The sequence below is a fragment of the Carcharhinus amblyrhynchos genome, chromosome 23 (genome assembly GCF_965287045.1).
Source record: "Carcharhinus amblyrhynchos chromosome 23, sCarAmb.v2.hapA, whole genome shotgun sequence".
Lineage (NCBI taxonomy): Eukaryota > Metazoa > Chordata > Chondrichthyes > Carcharhiniformes > Carcharhinidae > Carcharhinus > Carcharhinus amblyrhynchos.
In genome coordinates, this window is record NC_137346.1 from 7051383 (window position 1) to 7069859 (window position 18477).

General features: G+C 41.2%; 1 protein-coding gene across 3 annotated transcripts in view; it reads left to right on the plus strand.

The window, feature by feature from the left end:
* Positions 1-1991: 1991 nt before the first annotated feature.
* Positions 1992-18477, plus strand: part of ska2 (spindle and kinetochore associated complex subunit 2) — a 37225-nt gene continuing 20739 nt past the window's right edge. For 2 of the 3 annotated variants that reach the window (XM_080210373.1, XM_080210374.1), the window contains exons 1-2: positions 2054-2093; positions 3648-3869. In XM_080210373.1, coding sequence (XP_080066499.1) covers positions 3765-3869 — 105 coding nt within the window. In that variant the 5' untranslated portion in view covers positions 2054-2093; positions 3648-3764. Of the gene's footprint in view, positions 2094-3647; positions 3870-18477 lie in introns of all 3 variants that reach the window. The other variant, XM_080210375.1, reaches the window with a different exon arrangement.

Here is an 18477-nt window from a genome sequence, read left to right on the forward strand (position 1 = left end):
GAGCATCAGAAAGCTTTATTTTTAAAAAGGCTGCAGAGGCTTTTTAATAAAATTTGTCCAACATTGAAACCATTGGGAGATGTAAAATGAAAATGCAACATTCATAAACCTAATACTTATCTCTGGTAGAATGTATAATTTATACAATATGTAGATATGCATGCACATATATTGAATTTATGTATCAAAAGGAAAAAAACCAAAATAAAAAGAGCTAACCTTGAATTACAACATGTTTTGACTTTTTAAAACTATGAATTTGTGAATAAAATAACCTTATAAACAAACAATCTTAAAAGAATTAAGAACAGTATCAGCTGTTGATTGTGGTGACAGAAAATTACTTACTAGTATATAGTCTGAATAATTTGTCTCGGTAAACTCACACCACTAGCAATATGCTAATGACCAATTAATCAGATATTAATTGAAGGATGCAAGGAGGCCAATGGTAACATCCCTATATCTGGGGCAGAGGCTCCAGGTTCAGTGAAACGTGTTCATTGCCATGGAGACAGATTCTCAACCCACAAACCCTCCGAACACACCAAACGGCAAGTTAGTAGTAGGAGCAGGAGAGTTTCCTGGAGAGCCGTACTGCAGAAGGCAACAGCAAACAGGGGCAGCACAGTGGTTAACACTGCTGCCTCACAGCACCAGGGGCCCTGGTTGAATTTCTGGCTTAGGTCACTGTCTGTGAGGAGTCTGCACATTCTCCCCATGTCTGCATGGGCTTCCTCCAACACTCCAGAAGATATGCCGGTTAGGTGCATCAGCTATGCTAAATTCTCCCTCAGTGTACCCAAACAGGTTCCAGAGTGTGACGACTGGGAGATTTTCACAGTAGCTTCACTACACTATTAGTGTAAGCCTACTCGTGACAAAAAAAAACCCCCCACAATATTTGGCCAAGCTTAAAATGATAGACTAATCCAATGGGTGGCCATGATTGCCAACGCCCTCTTGGGCACAGCACCCAAAAGAGTAGTTGCGGGATAAATATCGTCCGGGTCCTTGGAGTTTAACTCTCACGTTCGTCTTCAAAATAATGCTAAGGGATCCAACATATGCCTGAAAAGAATTTGGTTTAACTCCTCATCTGGTAGGGAGTACCTCCGACCATGCAGCACACCCTCAGTGGTGTGGTGGGACATCAGCCTAGACTGATTACGTGTTCAATTCTCTAGACTTGAATTCACAATCCTATAACATTGAAAAGCAAGATAAAGAGAGTGTTAAGCCCCATTTAGGTGACAGACGGGAGTAACCAAAGGTGCCCATGTGGTACAGCAGATAAAGATAGCGAGAAGCCGGAAGGTCAGGAGCAAACTGACAGCAACTTGGGCTGTGGGACGGTTAGTAATCTGTTACTCAAAAGGTATTGATGCTAAAGCATTTTCCTTGTAAAGAAGCGACTGGATGCTGGATATTAATGAACCTACCTCAACTGATGCAGCCTGACTGACTAATAGAGCTCTAACGGCGGCGAGATTTAAATTTAAAAAGCTCGCTCGAGCTGCTCAATTGGCTGACACTCTCCACCAATCGTGTTGGGCTCCCTGACGTCAAATCCGCTGGAACCAATCATGGGCCGCACTCAGCTTGCTGGCAGCCAATCAGGCGCCGCATTCTGCCCGCTGGTAACCAATCACAGGCCGCATTCTGCCCGCTGGCAGCCAATCGCTGTCCACACTGAGCCCGCTGCGCTAACAGCCAATCACAGGCCGCACTCCACCCGCTAGCAGCCAATCCCTGGCTTCATTGAGCCCGCTGCGCTGACAGCCAATCCGAGGCCGCGCCTCCGCCCCGTTTAGTCCAATGGTACATCGCCCGTATTCCTACTGTCCAATCAAATGGCGACCTACGTGCCGCTGCTGTCCAATCGGACGCTCCCTGACAAACAGCCGTGAAGGGTGGACAGTTGTTCCAATCAGAGGGAGAGTCACCACCGGATCCAATGGGAACGCCGATCCGTTGCAGCGAGCGTCCAATCAGCGCCGCTGTCTCATCCGAGGGCAGGGGCCTTTATCGGTTTGCCTTCGGAATGTAAACTATTCAATATGGAGGCCGCGGTCAACAAGCTGGAAGCGATGGTAAGAGGTTTTTAAAAAAAAATTTAAAAAATTATTTGACGGTGGAGACGGGTTTGTAAGGGGAGAAACCTATCGCGTTGGGTAGAGTAAAACCTGGTGGTCGCGGGAAAAAAGTTTAAAAAATGCCGCGCGCACGCGATCGGCGGTTTTTTCGGTTAAAACTTTAATTTGTTTGAAAGCCCCGTCCTGATTTGCATCCGGGTAACTGGCTGCGAAAATGGCGGGAGCGGGGATTTTTTTTCTCTCTCCCTCCCCAGCACCGCCGGAGAGCGGCAGCTTCGAGCTTCCCTGTCTCCTTTATCGAGCGGAATACCCTCTGTGTGTGTCTCTGAGGGGGGGAGTTTGATTGCGGGTTCGGGTACGATTCTGAGGTGAATGGTGCGGGTGGGGAGGGGGAGGGGGAGGCTGGGGCGTTCCCGGCGCTGATCGATGCTCGCGCCCGTCTCTTTAGCTCGCCGCCGCCTCCGTCGCGCGGGCGCGCGCACGCTGCTGGCCGTGACGGGAGGGGAGGGGCGGAAGCAGCTGCTGTGGGGTTCGCGAGGGAGGGGGTGGGGCCACGTCGCGACGTGCGCGCCCCCAGCCGATCCCCGGCAGGCGCGCTCCCCTCCCGCTCTCCGCCCATCGCCTCCAGTTGACAGCTTTCGCCTCACAATCCCAGGTTCTCCAGCATTTTCCGTCACAACCTCCGCCTTCTGCATTTAAAATGTCCACCACGTTAATCATTTCCTCAGCTTGCCTCCTTTCCCCACCTTTGTTTTGGGGATTTGCTACACTTTTCATTCTTTTTGTTCACAAAACTGATTAAAGAAAGAGTGACCAGAATAGGAAAATGCTGAAAAAAAACTCAGCAAGTCTGGCAGCGTTTTTTTTTATCAGTGTCACAAGTAGGCTTACGTTCACACTGCAATGAAGTTACCTTGAAAATCCCCTAGTTGCCACACTCCGCCTGTTCGAGTACACTGAGGGAGAATTTAGTGCGGCCAGTGCACCTAACCAGTACTGTGGGAGGAAATCAGAGCAACCGGAGGAAACCCATGTAGACCGGGGAGAATGTGTAAAGTCCACACAGACAGTGACCCAAGCAGGGAATTGAACCCAGGTCCCTGGCGCAATGCTAACTGCTGCGTTGCATGGAGAAAGAACAGAGCCAATGTCTCAAGTCTTGGCTTTAGTGAAGGGTCATCCAGATTTGAAACGTTGGCTGTATTCTCTCTCCACAGATGCTGTCAGACCTGCTGAGATTTTCCAGCATTTTCTGTTTCAGATTCCAGTGTCCACAGTATTTTGCTTTTATATTAACAAAAGAGTGTGTGTCTTATTGGTCCAACAGCAGTTCTCCTCCTTCACCCCTCCCCATAGTGTGTGTGCACACCCTGAGACCAGATTGTAGTGCTTGTGTGATTTAAACAGCATTTCACTACCTGCAACTCTTTTTCTCCTTCCATTGAATCAATTGTACCCATTCCTCTGAACTGCACCAATGATTCACCATTTTCTTCACCCAGTTACCCATCCCTCTGGAACTGCACCAATAACTTGACCGTTTTTTTTCAGCCAGTTACCCATCCTCCTGCACTGCACCAACAGTTCAACCATTTTCTTCACCCAGTTACATGAGGCGTGAAACATTTGAACTTCAGGAGCTTGAGTGGAGCCATCAGTTTTGGACAAATGCAATGTTGGCTCGTCTTGTTGTCCTCTTTGGCTTCACAATTCACAAAACAACACCATCAGAAGTTTGGGGACAAGGGGGAGGGGGTATACTTGACTTGTAAGGTAAGGCAGATCCTTACATTTAGACCCACTGCTGACATTGCCCGAACTATACAGTATGTCCTATCCAGGTATCCACACCAAGTTTGATGGTGTTCCTTGTCAAACATTCTTCAGTTGTGCAGTGCTCAGACCATTGATTCCGTTTGATTCTACTTTCAAGTCTGTTGGGTCTCATATATATAAATATATGCCATATTCAACAGCTGTTTTGAGCAGAGCTGAAACTGCGACATCTTGGGCATTAATTTTGCAATTGTGGTTGAAGCTATGAGGTCTGTGGTTCTTTATTCGCTTTTTTGATTAATACTGTTGAGATCAAATTGTGCGTTCGGTGGGGGAAGAGGGAAAGGTACAAGTAAGAGCCACTGCCTGTTGTACGGGTTGGGGGGAGATGCAGGTTTGGAGGAATGTTCATTTAAGTTCTTTGTTGAGGAAAACTTGCATGTTTTGCAAAAATTAATATTAACGTGTTCTTTGCTTTGGACCTTGTAAACTGTAGTTTCAAGGTTAAAAATGGCTGTACATAAATGCATGATGCTTTTGCAGATTGGCAATATCTAGCTGGGGTGATGTGCTTGTTTTGAAGAAGTGCTACTTGTAGAAATGGATGAACTTCTACTTTGGCTCCTCCCTTTATAGATTATCACAACAGTTTGTGCGTTTACTGTAATGTTCTGTGATGCCTCATGGGAGCATTATAAGTCAGAATTTGACACTGAACCATGTATGACAATTTTAGAGTAAAGGACCAAAAGCTTGGTCAATGAGATATGTTTTAAAGAGGATCTTAAAGGAGGGAAAGATAGGTGGAGAGATATGGTGAAGAAATTCTGGGGCCTGGGGCTTGGTGCCTAGGCAGCTGAAGGCATTGATACAAATTAGAAATGAAATCAGGGATGTCCAAGATTAAACGAGTGCAGTTATGCATCTTTTGGGTGAAATATTAAATCAAAGTATGCACTGTTTTGAAGAAGATGGCCATGATGTGGAGATGTTGATGTTGGACTGGGATGAACAAGATCAGAGGTCACACAACACCAGGTTATAATCCAACAAGTTTATTTGAAATCACAAGTTTTTGGAGCGCAGCTCCTTCGTTATGTTCATTGTGTCCTTCGCTCTTCTTCACCTGGCAAAGGAGCAGCGTCCTGAAAGCTTGTGATTTCAAATAAACCTGTTGGACTATAACCTGGTGTCACGTGACACCTCATCTTGAAAAAGAGTGGAAACTTATTCCTGATTTTGTGGTCAGTATTTATTTCTCAATTAACGTTAGCAAAACATCTTAACTGGTCATCACCACATTGCTGTTTGGGACTTTGATGTCCAAAAATGCTACTTGGCTGTAAATATGCTTTTGAGGCATCTGATCGGTGTGAACCATGCTATAGAAGAACAAGGTGTTCTTGAGGTGATTACAGGGAGGAAATGCGGAGGTCATGTAGGATTTTGAAAAAAATAAGGATGAGCATTTTAAAATTGAAGAATGGGTTAAATGAGAGCCAGTGTGAACCAGCACACTGTGGGTTTGTTGGGTGAATGGGACTTAGTGTGATCAGGAGCAGAAATTTGCATAACCTTGAGTTTGAGGGTAGAATGTGGGGGGCTAACCCGGAGTGTGCTGGAATTGTTAATTCTCAGGGTTAATAAAAGGCATGGACGATGATTTCAATAGTTGGTGAGTTAAGGCGGGTTAGTCAGGAGGCTCAGGTAAAAATGGGTAGCCCGAATGCTGAAACTAGAACAAAGGGTGCAGTCAGGTTTGCCCTCCCAAGTTGTCAGGAGGGGGGTTGTAGTTTGTGGCAGGGACCAAAAGCAATGGCTTCAATCTTTCTGATAATTAAGTGGTGGAAATATCTAGTCATCCAATACTGGATGCCCTATAAACAATCTGATATCTGGAGACAGTGGAGAAGTTGAGAATAGTGTGGTGATGTAGAACATCATCAGCATGCTTGTGAAAGCTGATGTTGGGCTTTTGGATGCCATCACTGAGGTTTGCAGCATGTAGATGAGAAATGGGGCGGGGGGGACCGAGAATCAATCCTGGGACACAGGTAGCTCTACTAGAGAGGAAAATAAGCCAATGCACAGCTCCTGATGTCTATTCCTTGCCTTCATGGGGCAATTACCTACAGACTTTGTCTTTTTAATTAATACCAATAAAGGGCTTGCAGAGTTGGTGTGTTTTTGAAAATGTATTTGTAGAAGTCTGAAATGTTGTTTCATTGAATTTTGAAAGCATGGATTTGCAATATTGTAGTGTTGCATTAATTTTTTTTGGAGCATGCATTTCAACAGGGAAATTCTTGATTATTTTCACTTAATTGGAATTTCTATTTTAGTTATTCATTGGTAAAATATTGCAAGAGCTTTAAGTTGTTAGGACGTTGTTTTATTAAAAACTGCCCTGTAAAGTGCTTTAATGAATTTGTTAAATGAAAACTGTAATGAGAAATGGCTATAAAATTTAATTGTTGCTTCAGCAGCTTTGTCGAATGTTTCTTGATTTTGAGGAAAATCTTATTTAAAAATACACACCCAGTGCAATAGATGTCAGGACCCAGGAGCAAAATGCCCTCTAACACTGCAACTAACCATTTCCATTTGAAACTGTTCACTCTCTAGATAGGAAAAGCCCATTGCTTGATTTGTATGTAGGACGAGCAATAGGATCTTTAGATGCACAGCATGGGTGGGAATGATAATTCATAACCTGAACCTCAACTGTAGTTACGTGAGGTGAGATTAAAAGGAAAAATTAAAAAAATGCAGATCAGTGTGAGACCAAGATTCTTGCGCTTATAGCAACAGCCTAAGATCCATTTAAAAATAAGATAACCTTTTCCTTTTTTTAATCCTGTTTAATCTATTTGAAATGGTACAATCCTCCCCTTAATGCTAATGTCCTGAAAGACAATTGTAGTTCCTTTCTAACATTGCTTTCCAATGACTTTTGGGTTGAAAGACAGAGTGAGACCTTTCATGTTTTGAGTGTAAACACAACTTTGGCTAAAGGCCACTGAATTCTTTAGAATTCTGAAAACAGTAAATAATGCCAAGATTTTGATTATTGATACTTTCATCAGAAATTGATACATCCAGTGTTGACTTGCTAATTGTTTGGCTGTGGCCTTGTTGCCTTGTGGCAAAAGCTCCCAGGGAACTATTCAGCGAGTGGGAAAGTTCTCTCCACGTACTGGCCTATATCCCTAGATCAATGTGTTTTTTTAAACAGGCTTTTTATAAAGAAATGTATTGCTGACTCATGATCAGTGAAGCATTAATAGACCACCTGTTTTGGATCACTGGGTCGAAGTTAATGATGAATTCTGCTGCCATAGTTAAAATATACATTGGACCGTATGCTGTGTGGAAAGGGTAAATGGTTTTCAATGGTCTTTTTTAAATTGTGTGCTATACTTGTGGTTTTCCCTCTACATTCTAATATAAGATAGTAGGTATGTTATGTAACATTACTTAATGGATTTAATTCATTGAGAGTATAATATGCACAAAAAAAGTACAAATGCTATAAGATTTGTGATTATGACGAAGGAACAATGTAATGCCTCAATATATCTGTCGAGATGTCCAAAATATTTATCTCCATTAATGATTTGGCTAATCTTTCCAAACAAGGAGCTGAGTCAGGCATGGGATCTTCCTGGTGTGTTTGATCCCTGTGCTGAGTTACCCTGTTACAGCTAAGATGGCTATGGAGGGTGCTGCAGAAGATTCAGAGATTCTAGACCAGGACCGGGCCATGCGGGAGGGTGGAACGATGCTCCTTCTAGTCATGTAGTCTGTTGATGGTTGCTGTCAAACAAATAATAGGCAATATGAATGAGAGGCATGCTTATGAAACTAAGCACCTTTTAAGAAATTAAAGATAAAGTTTAAAATACAATCAGAAGAGCATTTTATTAAGTTTGCATGTGCTAACTTTATGTTTAGCGTTTTTTTTGGTATGCCTAGGTTTTTTTGTCTTCTGTCTTGGTTTGTGTGTGTGCTTTTCAAAATTAAAAATAAGTTCTTCCACACAAGTAAGGGATGCATACAGAGTACTGTGAAGGGGCTGCAATTGTGGCTCTGTTCTATAGTGCTTTGCTGGCACTTGAAGATATCTCAGAGTTTTGCTCCCCCATCCCAAATGGCTCAAAGTTTTACCAGGTTAAAGTCGATTTATTTTCCAGCTTTGATGTTTGTGATGTCCAGTGGAAATTCTCCCCCGTCGAACCTGATGCCCTTTGTCCGTTCGTCCAGTGCCCTTTTTATGTTGTACTACTAGTGATAACAGAAAAAAAGCAGTGCAATATTAAAAGGGCATTGGCTGGCGACCAATTCAATGTTGCAGACAGGGGGGCTACAGTTTGGCATCTTTCCCGTCCCCATCCAAAAGGACTTGCTTGCAGAAGAGCAGGTGATTCAACACTGGAAATGTTGGTGGGTAAGTTGGAACTAATGAATATTGGTTCCATTTTCCTGGTGAAATAGTTTTAGGAAAAAGTTTGGTACTAGAAATCAATTATTAATCTACGTTTTTGAAACTTCAGCATCGATTAGTTTTTATTTAAAAACAAATGTTTGAACGTGTGATGCTATGGATTATTAAGAATGAGAATCCATGCAAGAAATCAAGACATTGCTCTGAGGGTGGTATGGTGATGCAGTAGTTAACACTGCTTTTGCTTGGCGCCAGGGACCTGGGTTCAGTTTTGGCCTTGGATGTTTGTGTGGAGTTTGCACGTTCTCCCTGTGTCTGTGTGGTTTTGCTCTGGTTTCCTCCCACAGTCCAAAGATGTACAGGTTAGGTGGATTGGCCATGCTAAATTGCCCCTTAATGTGGTTAGGCGGGGGTTAACTAAGTTGGGTTATGGGGATAGGGTTGGATGGGATGATCTGTTGGAGGGATGGCACAGACCTGATGGGCTGAATGACCTGTTTCTGCACTGTAGGGATTCTGTTTTTTAATTCGTATGTGGGACATGGGTGTCACTGGCTGATCAGCGTTTATTGCCCATCCCTAGTTGTCAGTCAACCATGTCCCAGACTAGGTAAGGATGGCAGTTTACCTTCCTTAAAGGATATTAGTGAACCAGATGGGTTTTTCCGACAATCGACAATGGTGTCATGGTCATCAATGGACTCTTAGTTCCAGTTTTTTTATTGAATCCAAATTCTACCATCTGCTGTGGCGGGATTCAAACCCAGGTCCCCAGAGCATTAGCTGAGTGTCTAGATTAATAGTCTAGTAATAATACTGGTCATCGCTTCCCCTTGTTTGGGAAGATTATCTGCATTCAGCACAACAAAAGTTATACAACAGTATCCTTTTTGCTAAGTGATTTTCCAATGTATTGAAGTTTTGTGTTATAGAACTGAGTCCGGCAGATGTGAATCCCTGGATTTATACTACGTCATAATTCCAGACAGTATGTTCAGTTTGGGCCACAAGTTCCTTTCTGTGGCGTTCTAAAATATCAGCCATCCACTGATGGGTTGGATTTGTGTTCAGAGCATTGTCCAGCTGATTCTGCACATAGGGTTACAAGCCGGGAGCAGGATTTTCTTGGTTTGGATCTGTCCAAAAGTCTAGTGAAAGTTGCTTCAATCAAGGCATTCAGAGAGCCAGGTATAGGTGTTGGGGCTGAATGGCAGCCTCCTATCAATTGTGATTCTGAAAACATCTTCACTAGTGAAAGATATTTGCAGTTTAGCTTGAATGAAATGCAAAAGTATGGTGTAAAGTTTCATCCAGTTTAATGGAACAAAGCACAAAGTAAAAAGCTGGTATAAAAAATGTTCCTACTAGTAAAACTTGAGTAAAGCATAGAAAAGGAATTAGAATGACTCCGGATCAGAACACCAATGGGAGCTCATGTGGAAATCCTCAGCTATACATTTTGCTACCGGAACAATATATTTCACTCATTTTGTGCATTTAGCTGGCAGCTGAGGTTATACTGTTCTTAATCTTGTTCAGCAGCTGAGGAGAAATTCGTTATGTAAGACAGAAAGTAATGGCCCTCAGTTACTTCATGTTGATGGTAATCTAATTCATAAATTTAAATTTCTGTTTTTGTCAAGTAGTACATGAACAGCGAAAGTGTATAATTAGTCTTGGATTAATGCGACAGCAAAAAGCTTTCCTTTCTCGACTTGAATGTCTAATTAGATCCTTTCTAGAAATCTTAACTATCTGATGACCACCTCCTAACACATAGGATGTTGGAGATATTCTGGCAATGAACAGTAATTTTGAGATTTGAATTATGTTTCGCAGTGAAGATTATTTTTTAAGTAGACGACACTACTTTTAAACTAGATACTTAAAACTTAACTTTAGGAAGAATGATTGAGTGATTATCATGTTTTAAATGTTAAAGAAATCATATCTAGAAATAATGCTTTTTGTCAACGAAGGTACTTGAAGTCGTTACTATATGTGAAATGATTTAGCATTTTAAGTTGTTTGCTTTACAGGTCAATTCATTGGGGTAGGGAAAGTTCTGCAGACTTTTTCAGACTTGCTACTGACGGATGCTCTGACTTTATTGCACTACTGTGTTTCACAGCTAGCAGTGCAATAGTATTGTCAAAGCATCTGAAGGTAGTTCAGATCACCTGGCAGAGGATTTGAAGTCATCAACTGATCACTGGCAGCATCATGGATAATTTACTAGTCGGAGTTTTGTGTTTTTATGTAAATTATCTAGTCTGGGACCATGTGTTGTCACTCATTTTGCTAAAGGTGGGAATGTGGAAAAACAACAAAAATGCTATTTTTGATTTTGTTTCTGTCTTTCAAATACTGGGAAGAGCACTTGGAATTCTGCATGGTTAAGTGCAGAAATGGAACGGTGTGAACTTTATTAAGAATGCTATGCAAAAAGTAGATCTCTGTTAAAACTTAATGGCTATTGGGTGCTTTTTCTTCCAGAGTGCAGTGATGTGAATACCGTAAGGAAACATGCACCTGTAATAAGTGTGTAAAATAAATCATTGGCCAAATTGTACTGTATGTTGCACTGGTAAATAATGGTGGAGTGGTAATCTTTTTGATTCTTTAAGTTTTTTTTATCACTTTATAATAACGTGGAGATGGGTTTCTTCTTTGTGGGGGAGAGAATCAGTTTTTTAAATTTGTACGCTTTGGATGTGCTAAATGGTAAAATTACCTACCTGGTGCTTTGACTGCAACTGAAGTGTACAGGACAATTTTGGTGCCGTTCCATCTGTAATTGTAGTGAAGCTGTAACTTTTGTGTAGCAGCGAGTCCTTCTGATGTAATTAAATCTGTGATCTCCAACAATTTAATTGGATTTAATGGGTATTTGCAATCCTGAACAGAAATGGGTTCAATAGCTTTTAAGTGATCAGTGAAAAATAATTTCATAATGGGTAGTAATTCGGGTAGTGGGATTCCTGACCAGGAGTTGAGCTTTTGCAAATGTTTTTCTACCTGTTTTAATACCTGAGATCTGGATTTCCATCTGATGTATTTCTTTGATCACAGAAGCACTGGGGGGAATTCGTTGGTGTCATCTGTGGTGTGATCCATTGCGAGAATAAATGGACAATTTGGTGTTCCAGCCAAAACTCCATTCACTCTTAGCAACATTAGAACATTCTAGCCATGAGGGGGTATGGAAGTTTTCGGCACTGTTCAAGGCTTACTCAAACCAGATATGTGTTCCTCAGTAATTAATCAGTGCATGAAAGGGTCAAACACACTGATTGGCTGGGTGGTGAATGAAAACTTAAAGAGAATTTTAATTTTAAAAATGTGAAGAGGTGAAAGTTACTGGGCTAAGGAAAGCACAGCAGAGTGGGATTCATTAACCAAAGGCACGATGGGCCTTTTGGCCTCATGCACTGTTCATTCTATGATTCTATAGAATTAGCGACATGTTTGTATTTGTTACTTTGAGACCGCTGTTCTCTTCACAGGATTCAGCAACAAGATAATCCAATGGTTAGTCTCACCTGCATCACTTTAAAAAGAAACTTGCTCATTATTTTACTGCTATTTGTGGAATTTTCTGTCTGTAAATTGACTGATATCCTTCCTATTTACAATTGTGACTGCACTTCAAAAATTGGCTGAAAGATGTTTTGATATGTCCTGAAATGTGCTGTGGAAATGCCTTGGCATTTTTGAGTATAGCACAGCCAGCAACAGCTCCCTCCTCTCTGCAAATATTGTGCTCTGTCTCATCAGAAGAACGTGCTTATAAATCTAACTTCCTATATCAACCTTATGCTCACTTTCAGAGCAAAATTATTCTGAATTATTAGCAGTTGCTCAAACTTAGCTTTCTGCCCTTTAATGAAGAATGAGGGGGTTGATAAAGAGAAATGTTGCAACCTTGTAATGTGTTTCTGAGATAGTTGCTACACAACTATAGGGTACACACATATTGAAAAGGTCCAAATTTTATGAAATAGCATTTCCTTGCCTACAAAACCCCATACAAATTTTTAAATAAAGTTTAAACATTGTGGCATATAAACTGTAGGATACTGATTTCAACCATAGGGTGAAATTGCTGTTTTATGTTTGTAATTGGAAAGCAGTATTCTATATCCTTTATTGTTTAAAGGGACAGTGGAATAATATTTTCAGCAAGCTTTTTATTCATTTTTTTATTGTCCAAAAGATTGGTTTCTAATGTCACTTTGATAAAACATTCCATATCCTAATAACCATTTTGTAAAAAATATTTCTATCCTCCTTAATCTGCATGTTCAGCCCTAAGTTTAATGCACTCATGACTGATTCACTAAACATAAATATTAAACCTGTGCATAATGTTGCTATTTGGTTCCCTCACCTAACCTTGTTTATTGCAATAAATAAACTTATGGGAGAGGGGCTTCTATGTTTTTACCCTTTTCTTGGTGGCGAAAGCATATCTGTTTCCACAAAAGTTTGTTCTGTGTTTCAGCTTCATTTTTTAATAGATATATTGTGTGGTATTTTGTAGTCTGTTTATTTGAGTGTATGCTGATTGATGTAAAAGTTGCACTCTGTACCTTTTGTCTCTGAGACTAGTTAGACTTATCAGCTGGCCTATTTCATACATTTCTTTGGGTCAAAAATTATTTGCCTGTATCCACTGATCCAATCTCCTGTATGTCCCATTTAATAAAAATTCTCTTCTCTCTGGATATTGCCGCATAACTGGTTAAAATCAGAAACTCAAAAGATTTCCGACTGGATTCTTCAAATTTAACAGCATGGCTACCCATGCTGTTGCAGTTATCCTGTAACACACCTATTTTCATAAGGCAGTTTGAGCTGATGCACTAAATGTCATGCATGCTTTCTGTACACAATAGCTCACTGCGCCATCATTTTGGTGTTCATTGTCGCAGCCTAGATCACCAAATACAGCTACAATCTGATAGCTTTGTTCTTTATTTGGATTTTTGAGGGAATCTTTGACACTGGTTAGTTCAGTGTTTTCCTTTTTATGAAAGAGCAGTGATTTTTATTCAAATATGAAATGTATACTTTAGTGAAATGACCTGTACGTAAAGAACGTGTAATGGCTAAATCTGTGTAATGTCTTTTTTTTCTGGCTTTTTCCTCTCTGGTTAGCTTGACTGTCACTCTAGAGATAAAAATATAATACTGCTGTTCTTGAAAGAAAAGTGTTTAATGCTTTTGGTATCTTCTCATCAATATAGCTTGTAGCCTTTATATAATTTTAAGACTACCATATGCTAACAGATTGCTCTGCTTAAATATAAGCAACAGAGCAAGATTGAGCAATGGGTAATCTTTGCAGCGGCAGATTTGCTAGTCTGTCTGCTAGTAACAATGGACAATCTGTACTGGACCATGAACTGTACTCTTTTGTGTCAGTATAGCAACTAATTCAGAGGACTTTGAGAATGACGCCACAGATCTATAGATGTACTTTGTGCCTCTACTGTGTTGACCAGAATAAGAAGTCTGCTCTGCCATTAACAAAGATGGCAGTTGATTGGATTGTGCTTTAACTCCACTTTTCTGCCTGTCCCCATTACCCTTACCTCCTATTGATGAAAAATCAATAGGAGTTAAGCCTTGAACATATTTGGTGTTCCATCCTCCACTGCTCTCTAGCACAGAGAATTTCAAAGACTCATGACGCTCTGAAGAAATTCCTCCTCCACTGTTTCCATGGAGTTTTTTTTTAAAGCAACTTCTAGATTTCCCTTGTGAGAGGAAACAGTCTCCAATCTACCCTGTCGTGCCCCCTCAATTTTGTATGTTTCAATAATTCTTGTAATATAGGCCCAATCTGTTCAACATTTCCTTATAAGAAAAGCTCTTTGTCTTGAGAATCAACCTAGTGAGGCTTCTCTCAACTGCTTCCAATGCAAGTATATCAAGCTGTATACAGTACTCTGGGTGTGTGGCCTCAACAGTGCCCTGTACAGTTCTAGCGAGACTTCAATACTTCACCCTTTGCAAAGAGGCCAATATTTCATTTGCCTCCTAATTACTTGCCATATATGCATGCTAATTTGTGATTCATTTGCAAAGTCACAGAAATTTCTTTACTGCAGTGTCCTGATTTAAATAATATTCTGCCTTTTTATCCTTCCAGCCAAAATGGACAAGTTCACATTTTTCCACATTGTACTCAATTTGCAAATTTTTTTGCTCACTCACTTGTCTACATCACTTTGTAGGCTCTTTGTATCCTCCTGCCAACTGTTATTGGTAAATTTTTACTGCACTACTCTCTTCCCTTCATCCCAGTAATTAATATAGATCATAGTTAAGCACCAAACCCTGAGGCATCACACTGGTTACAGTTTACTAACTTGAAAATGACCCATTTACCGTTCCTCTTTGTTAGTCAATCCTTTATTCATGCTCATATATCACCCCTTGTGCAATAATCTTGTATGTGGCACCTTATTAAATGCCTTTTGGGAGTGCAAATGCACTACAGAACTGGTTCTTCTTAATGCACCCATCTTCAAAGAATTCTAATAAATTTTTCATACATTATTTCCCTTTTCACATAACCATGTTGACTTTGTCTGATTGTATCATAAGTTTTAAAAATGTCCTAATTCTTACCTCCTCAACTGTGGATTCTATGATTTTCCAACCGGCCTTTTGATTCCAGTTTTGTTTCCCCGCCCTTCTTGATTATAGGTGTTACCTTTGCAGTTTTCCAGTTCGTTGGGACCTTTCCAGAATCTAGGGAATTTTCGAAGATTGCAACTAACGTATTCACTATCTGTGCAGCCTCTCATTCCTTTTAACACCATAGAATGAAGGCTGTCTGGTCCAGGGACTTGTCAGCCTTTAGTCACATGAAGTTTTTCAAGTGTATGTATTAATGTGACAGGTAGGCTTACATTAACACTGCAGTGAAGTTAGTGTGAAAATCCCCTAGTCACCACACTTCAGCACCTATTTGGGAACACTGAGGAAGAATTTAATATGGCCAGTGCACCTAACCAGCACATCTTTTAGACTGTGGGAGGAAACTGAAACATCTGGAGGAAACCTGGGCAGAACGTGCAGACTCCAGGTAGACAATGACCTGAGTTGGGAATCGACCCCGGGTCCCTGGCACAGTAAGGCAGCTGTGCCACCATGCCGCCCAAATTTTCCACAGTACAGTACAGTAAATCTTTGTTATTTGTGTGCTCAGGAAACTGGTAGTTTTATTACTCTGGCAGCCGGGTATTTAAGGGCATCACAAAACCACTATAACTTAAGACCAAGCTTCAGACTGGCTTTTTTTAAAACCAAAAATTCAGTTGTTGGTTCTATTGACAGTTGCATCCAATAGAATAGTTTTGATCAGGTACAATAATAACCTCTGCAGAGAATGTTAGTAGAGGAAGTGTTATTGACTGTCCTTATTTTTTGCTGTCTGTGGGTTAGCAAATTCAGGATCCAATTGCAGTGGCAGCAGCTGAACCCCGGGCCACGGATTTTCAACATGAGTTTCATTGGAAGGACGTTGTTGAAGGCTGAGCTGCAGTCGCTAAACACGAGTCTGTGTTCCAGGGTTCACTGTAGGGTCAGGGAGATGGTGTCTGTGGACCTGTTGTGGAGGTAGATGACCTGTGGTGGATCTGGGCAATCTGGGAGGCCGCAACTGATTCATGCCATGACTATCCTTTTGATGCATTTCATAATATTGGATATCGGTGTCACCGGACAATAGTCATTAAGGCAGGCGGCTTGGCTTTTTCCTTTGTGCTGGCCTTAGTTTGAATTTTCCTTGTCTGGTGTATAGATTAGCAACCTTCCTGCTGAGAGAGGACTCAGTGAGCTTTAACGATCCAATTGGGACAGCAGCAAACTTACTGGGTACTATGGACACTCGCTATTCTCTGAACCCTGAGGCTTTCTCCCACTGTTGAAAGTAACCCTGGTACTTGTGTTCTGTGATGTGGAGATGCCCGCATTGGACTGGAGTGAGCACAGTAAGAAGTCTCACAACACCATGTTAATGTCCAACTGGTTTATTTGGCAGCAGTAGCTTTCGGAGTCTCAAGCTCCTTCTTCAGGTGAGTGAGAACTTGTGTTCACAAACAGGACACATAAAGATACAAACTCAGTTGACAAGATAATGTTTGAAATGTGAGTCATTCCAGGTTAACAAGTCTTAAAGATGCAGGCAATGTGAGTGGAGAGAGGGTTAAGCACAGGTTAACGAGATGTGTGTTGTCTCCAGTCAGGACAGTTAGTGAGATTTTGCAAGCCTAGGCAAGTTGTGGGGGTTGCAGATAGTGTGATTTGAACGCAAGATTGTGGTTGAGGCTGTCCTCATATGTGCAGAACTTGGCTATCTGTGCCACTCGCGTTTGAAATTGAGTTTGCTAATTGAGTTTGTCAGGGGTAAGTTTTTCACTCAGAAGGTGGTGGGTGAGTGGAATTGGCTGCTGTCGGTGGTGGTGGTGGTGAAGTTGTTGGAGTCTTTTAAGAGACTTCTGGGTGAGTACATGGGATTTAATGGGATTGAGGGTTATAGATAGGCCTGGTAGGTAGGGATATGATCAGCGCAACTTGTGGGCCGAAGGGCCTGTTTGTGTTGCAGTGTTCTATGTTCTATAAATAACCAAAACTAACCCAATAATTTAGAATTGCAATGTCTTTTTTTTAAAGAATGCATTATCTGAGTACACAGTGGGGACTTTTTCAAAAAATAATATTCCCTAGTCCCTAATGGGACCAATGCTCACTTTAGCATCCCCCTTTATATTTCTTACTCGCTTTCTCTCATATTTCAGTTTCTCCCTCTTTTTTAAGTTGTCCTTTGCTGGTTTTCATACATTTTCCCAATCCTCTAGGCTGCCATTAATCTTACAGCATCGTACATCTTTTCTTTCAATTTGATAACATTCTGAACTTAGTCACAATGGCACAGCCTTTCCATAGCATCTTTTTTTCTCAATGGAATGAGTGTTATGATGTATCTCCATAAATGGCTGCCACTGCTCCTATACCTATTTTTTGAGCCCACTTTAGCCGACCCTGGTTTTGTATCCTTATTGAAGTATTTAAAACACTAGTTTCAGACCCAAATTTTTCATCCTCAAACTGAATGTGAAATTCATCATGTTATGATCATTCTTGCCTAGGTGATTCTTTACAGTGAGGTCATAAGTCCCTTCTCATTGCACGTTTTCATATCTCAAATAACCTGTTGTCTGATTGATTGGTTTCAGAATATATTGTTCTTAAAAACTGCCCCAGGTGAACTTATCCTCCAGTTGGTATTGACTACAAAGTTGGATTAAAATTTCCCATGATTTTTGTGGGATCTTGCATACAAGTCTCCATTATTTCTCAATTTATACTCAGTCCTACCGTCAGGGGCCTATAAACAACTCTCAGCAGTGAATTGTTTTCCTTTAATTTCTTCTCTCATTTGATTATACATTTGTCTTATTTTGAGACAGTCAGCAACAAAGATACTGGGAATTTTCCATTTACCACCAGGAGGCTGCAGTGTTCAGTTTGCAATGTTGAGATAACCGATTACGGGGGTGCTTGTGGGGGAAGAAAATGCATTTCCAGGTCTTCAGGAAGAAGGCAGGATCACAGAGAACAGAACACTTGTGCAGCTGTCAGATTTAAAAAAAAGACTGCACTCCCCATCCTTGTCAGCAAGTTATAAATTAATAATACTTGGAATAAAAGTGGAAAATTGAATCCTGCATTCCTTGGGCTCTGGTGATGCCAGGAGCCTGTGTTTGTCAAGGAGACTATACTGCACTGAGTTACCTCAAACGTTCAGTTGTAATTCTGCTATTGGAGCAGCGTTGCTTGTTTGCTGTCCAACACCTGCTCACTCCATATCAGTGCCTTGCACTTTATCACTGTACTGAGACTCCATCTGTTCCTGTGTTGCGTAGGATGGGTCTAACCAAATTACTGTGGAGCACTTTGTTCAGTTGGACCATGCTGAACCACCAGAAAGTTTATGCAGAAAAGCACCATTGATCAAAGGTCCATCAGGCAATGGTCCATGTGTAATGTCCTTAAGGCCTTGTGGGAAATGGAGATTGGATGTTCAGTAAGCAGATTCACTCACTTGGCAGAGTGTCTCAGTTGCTTTCAAACCGGCGTCAGGCT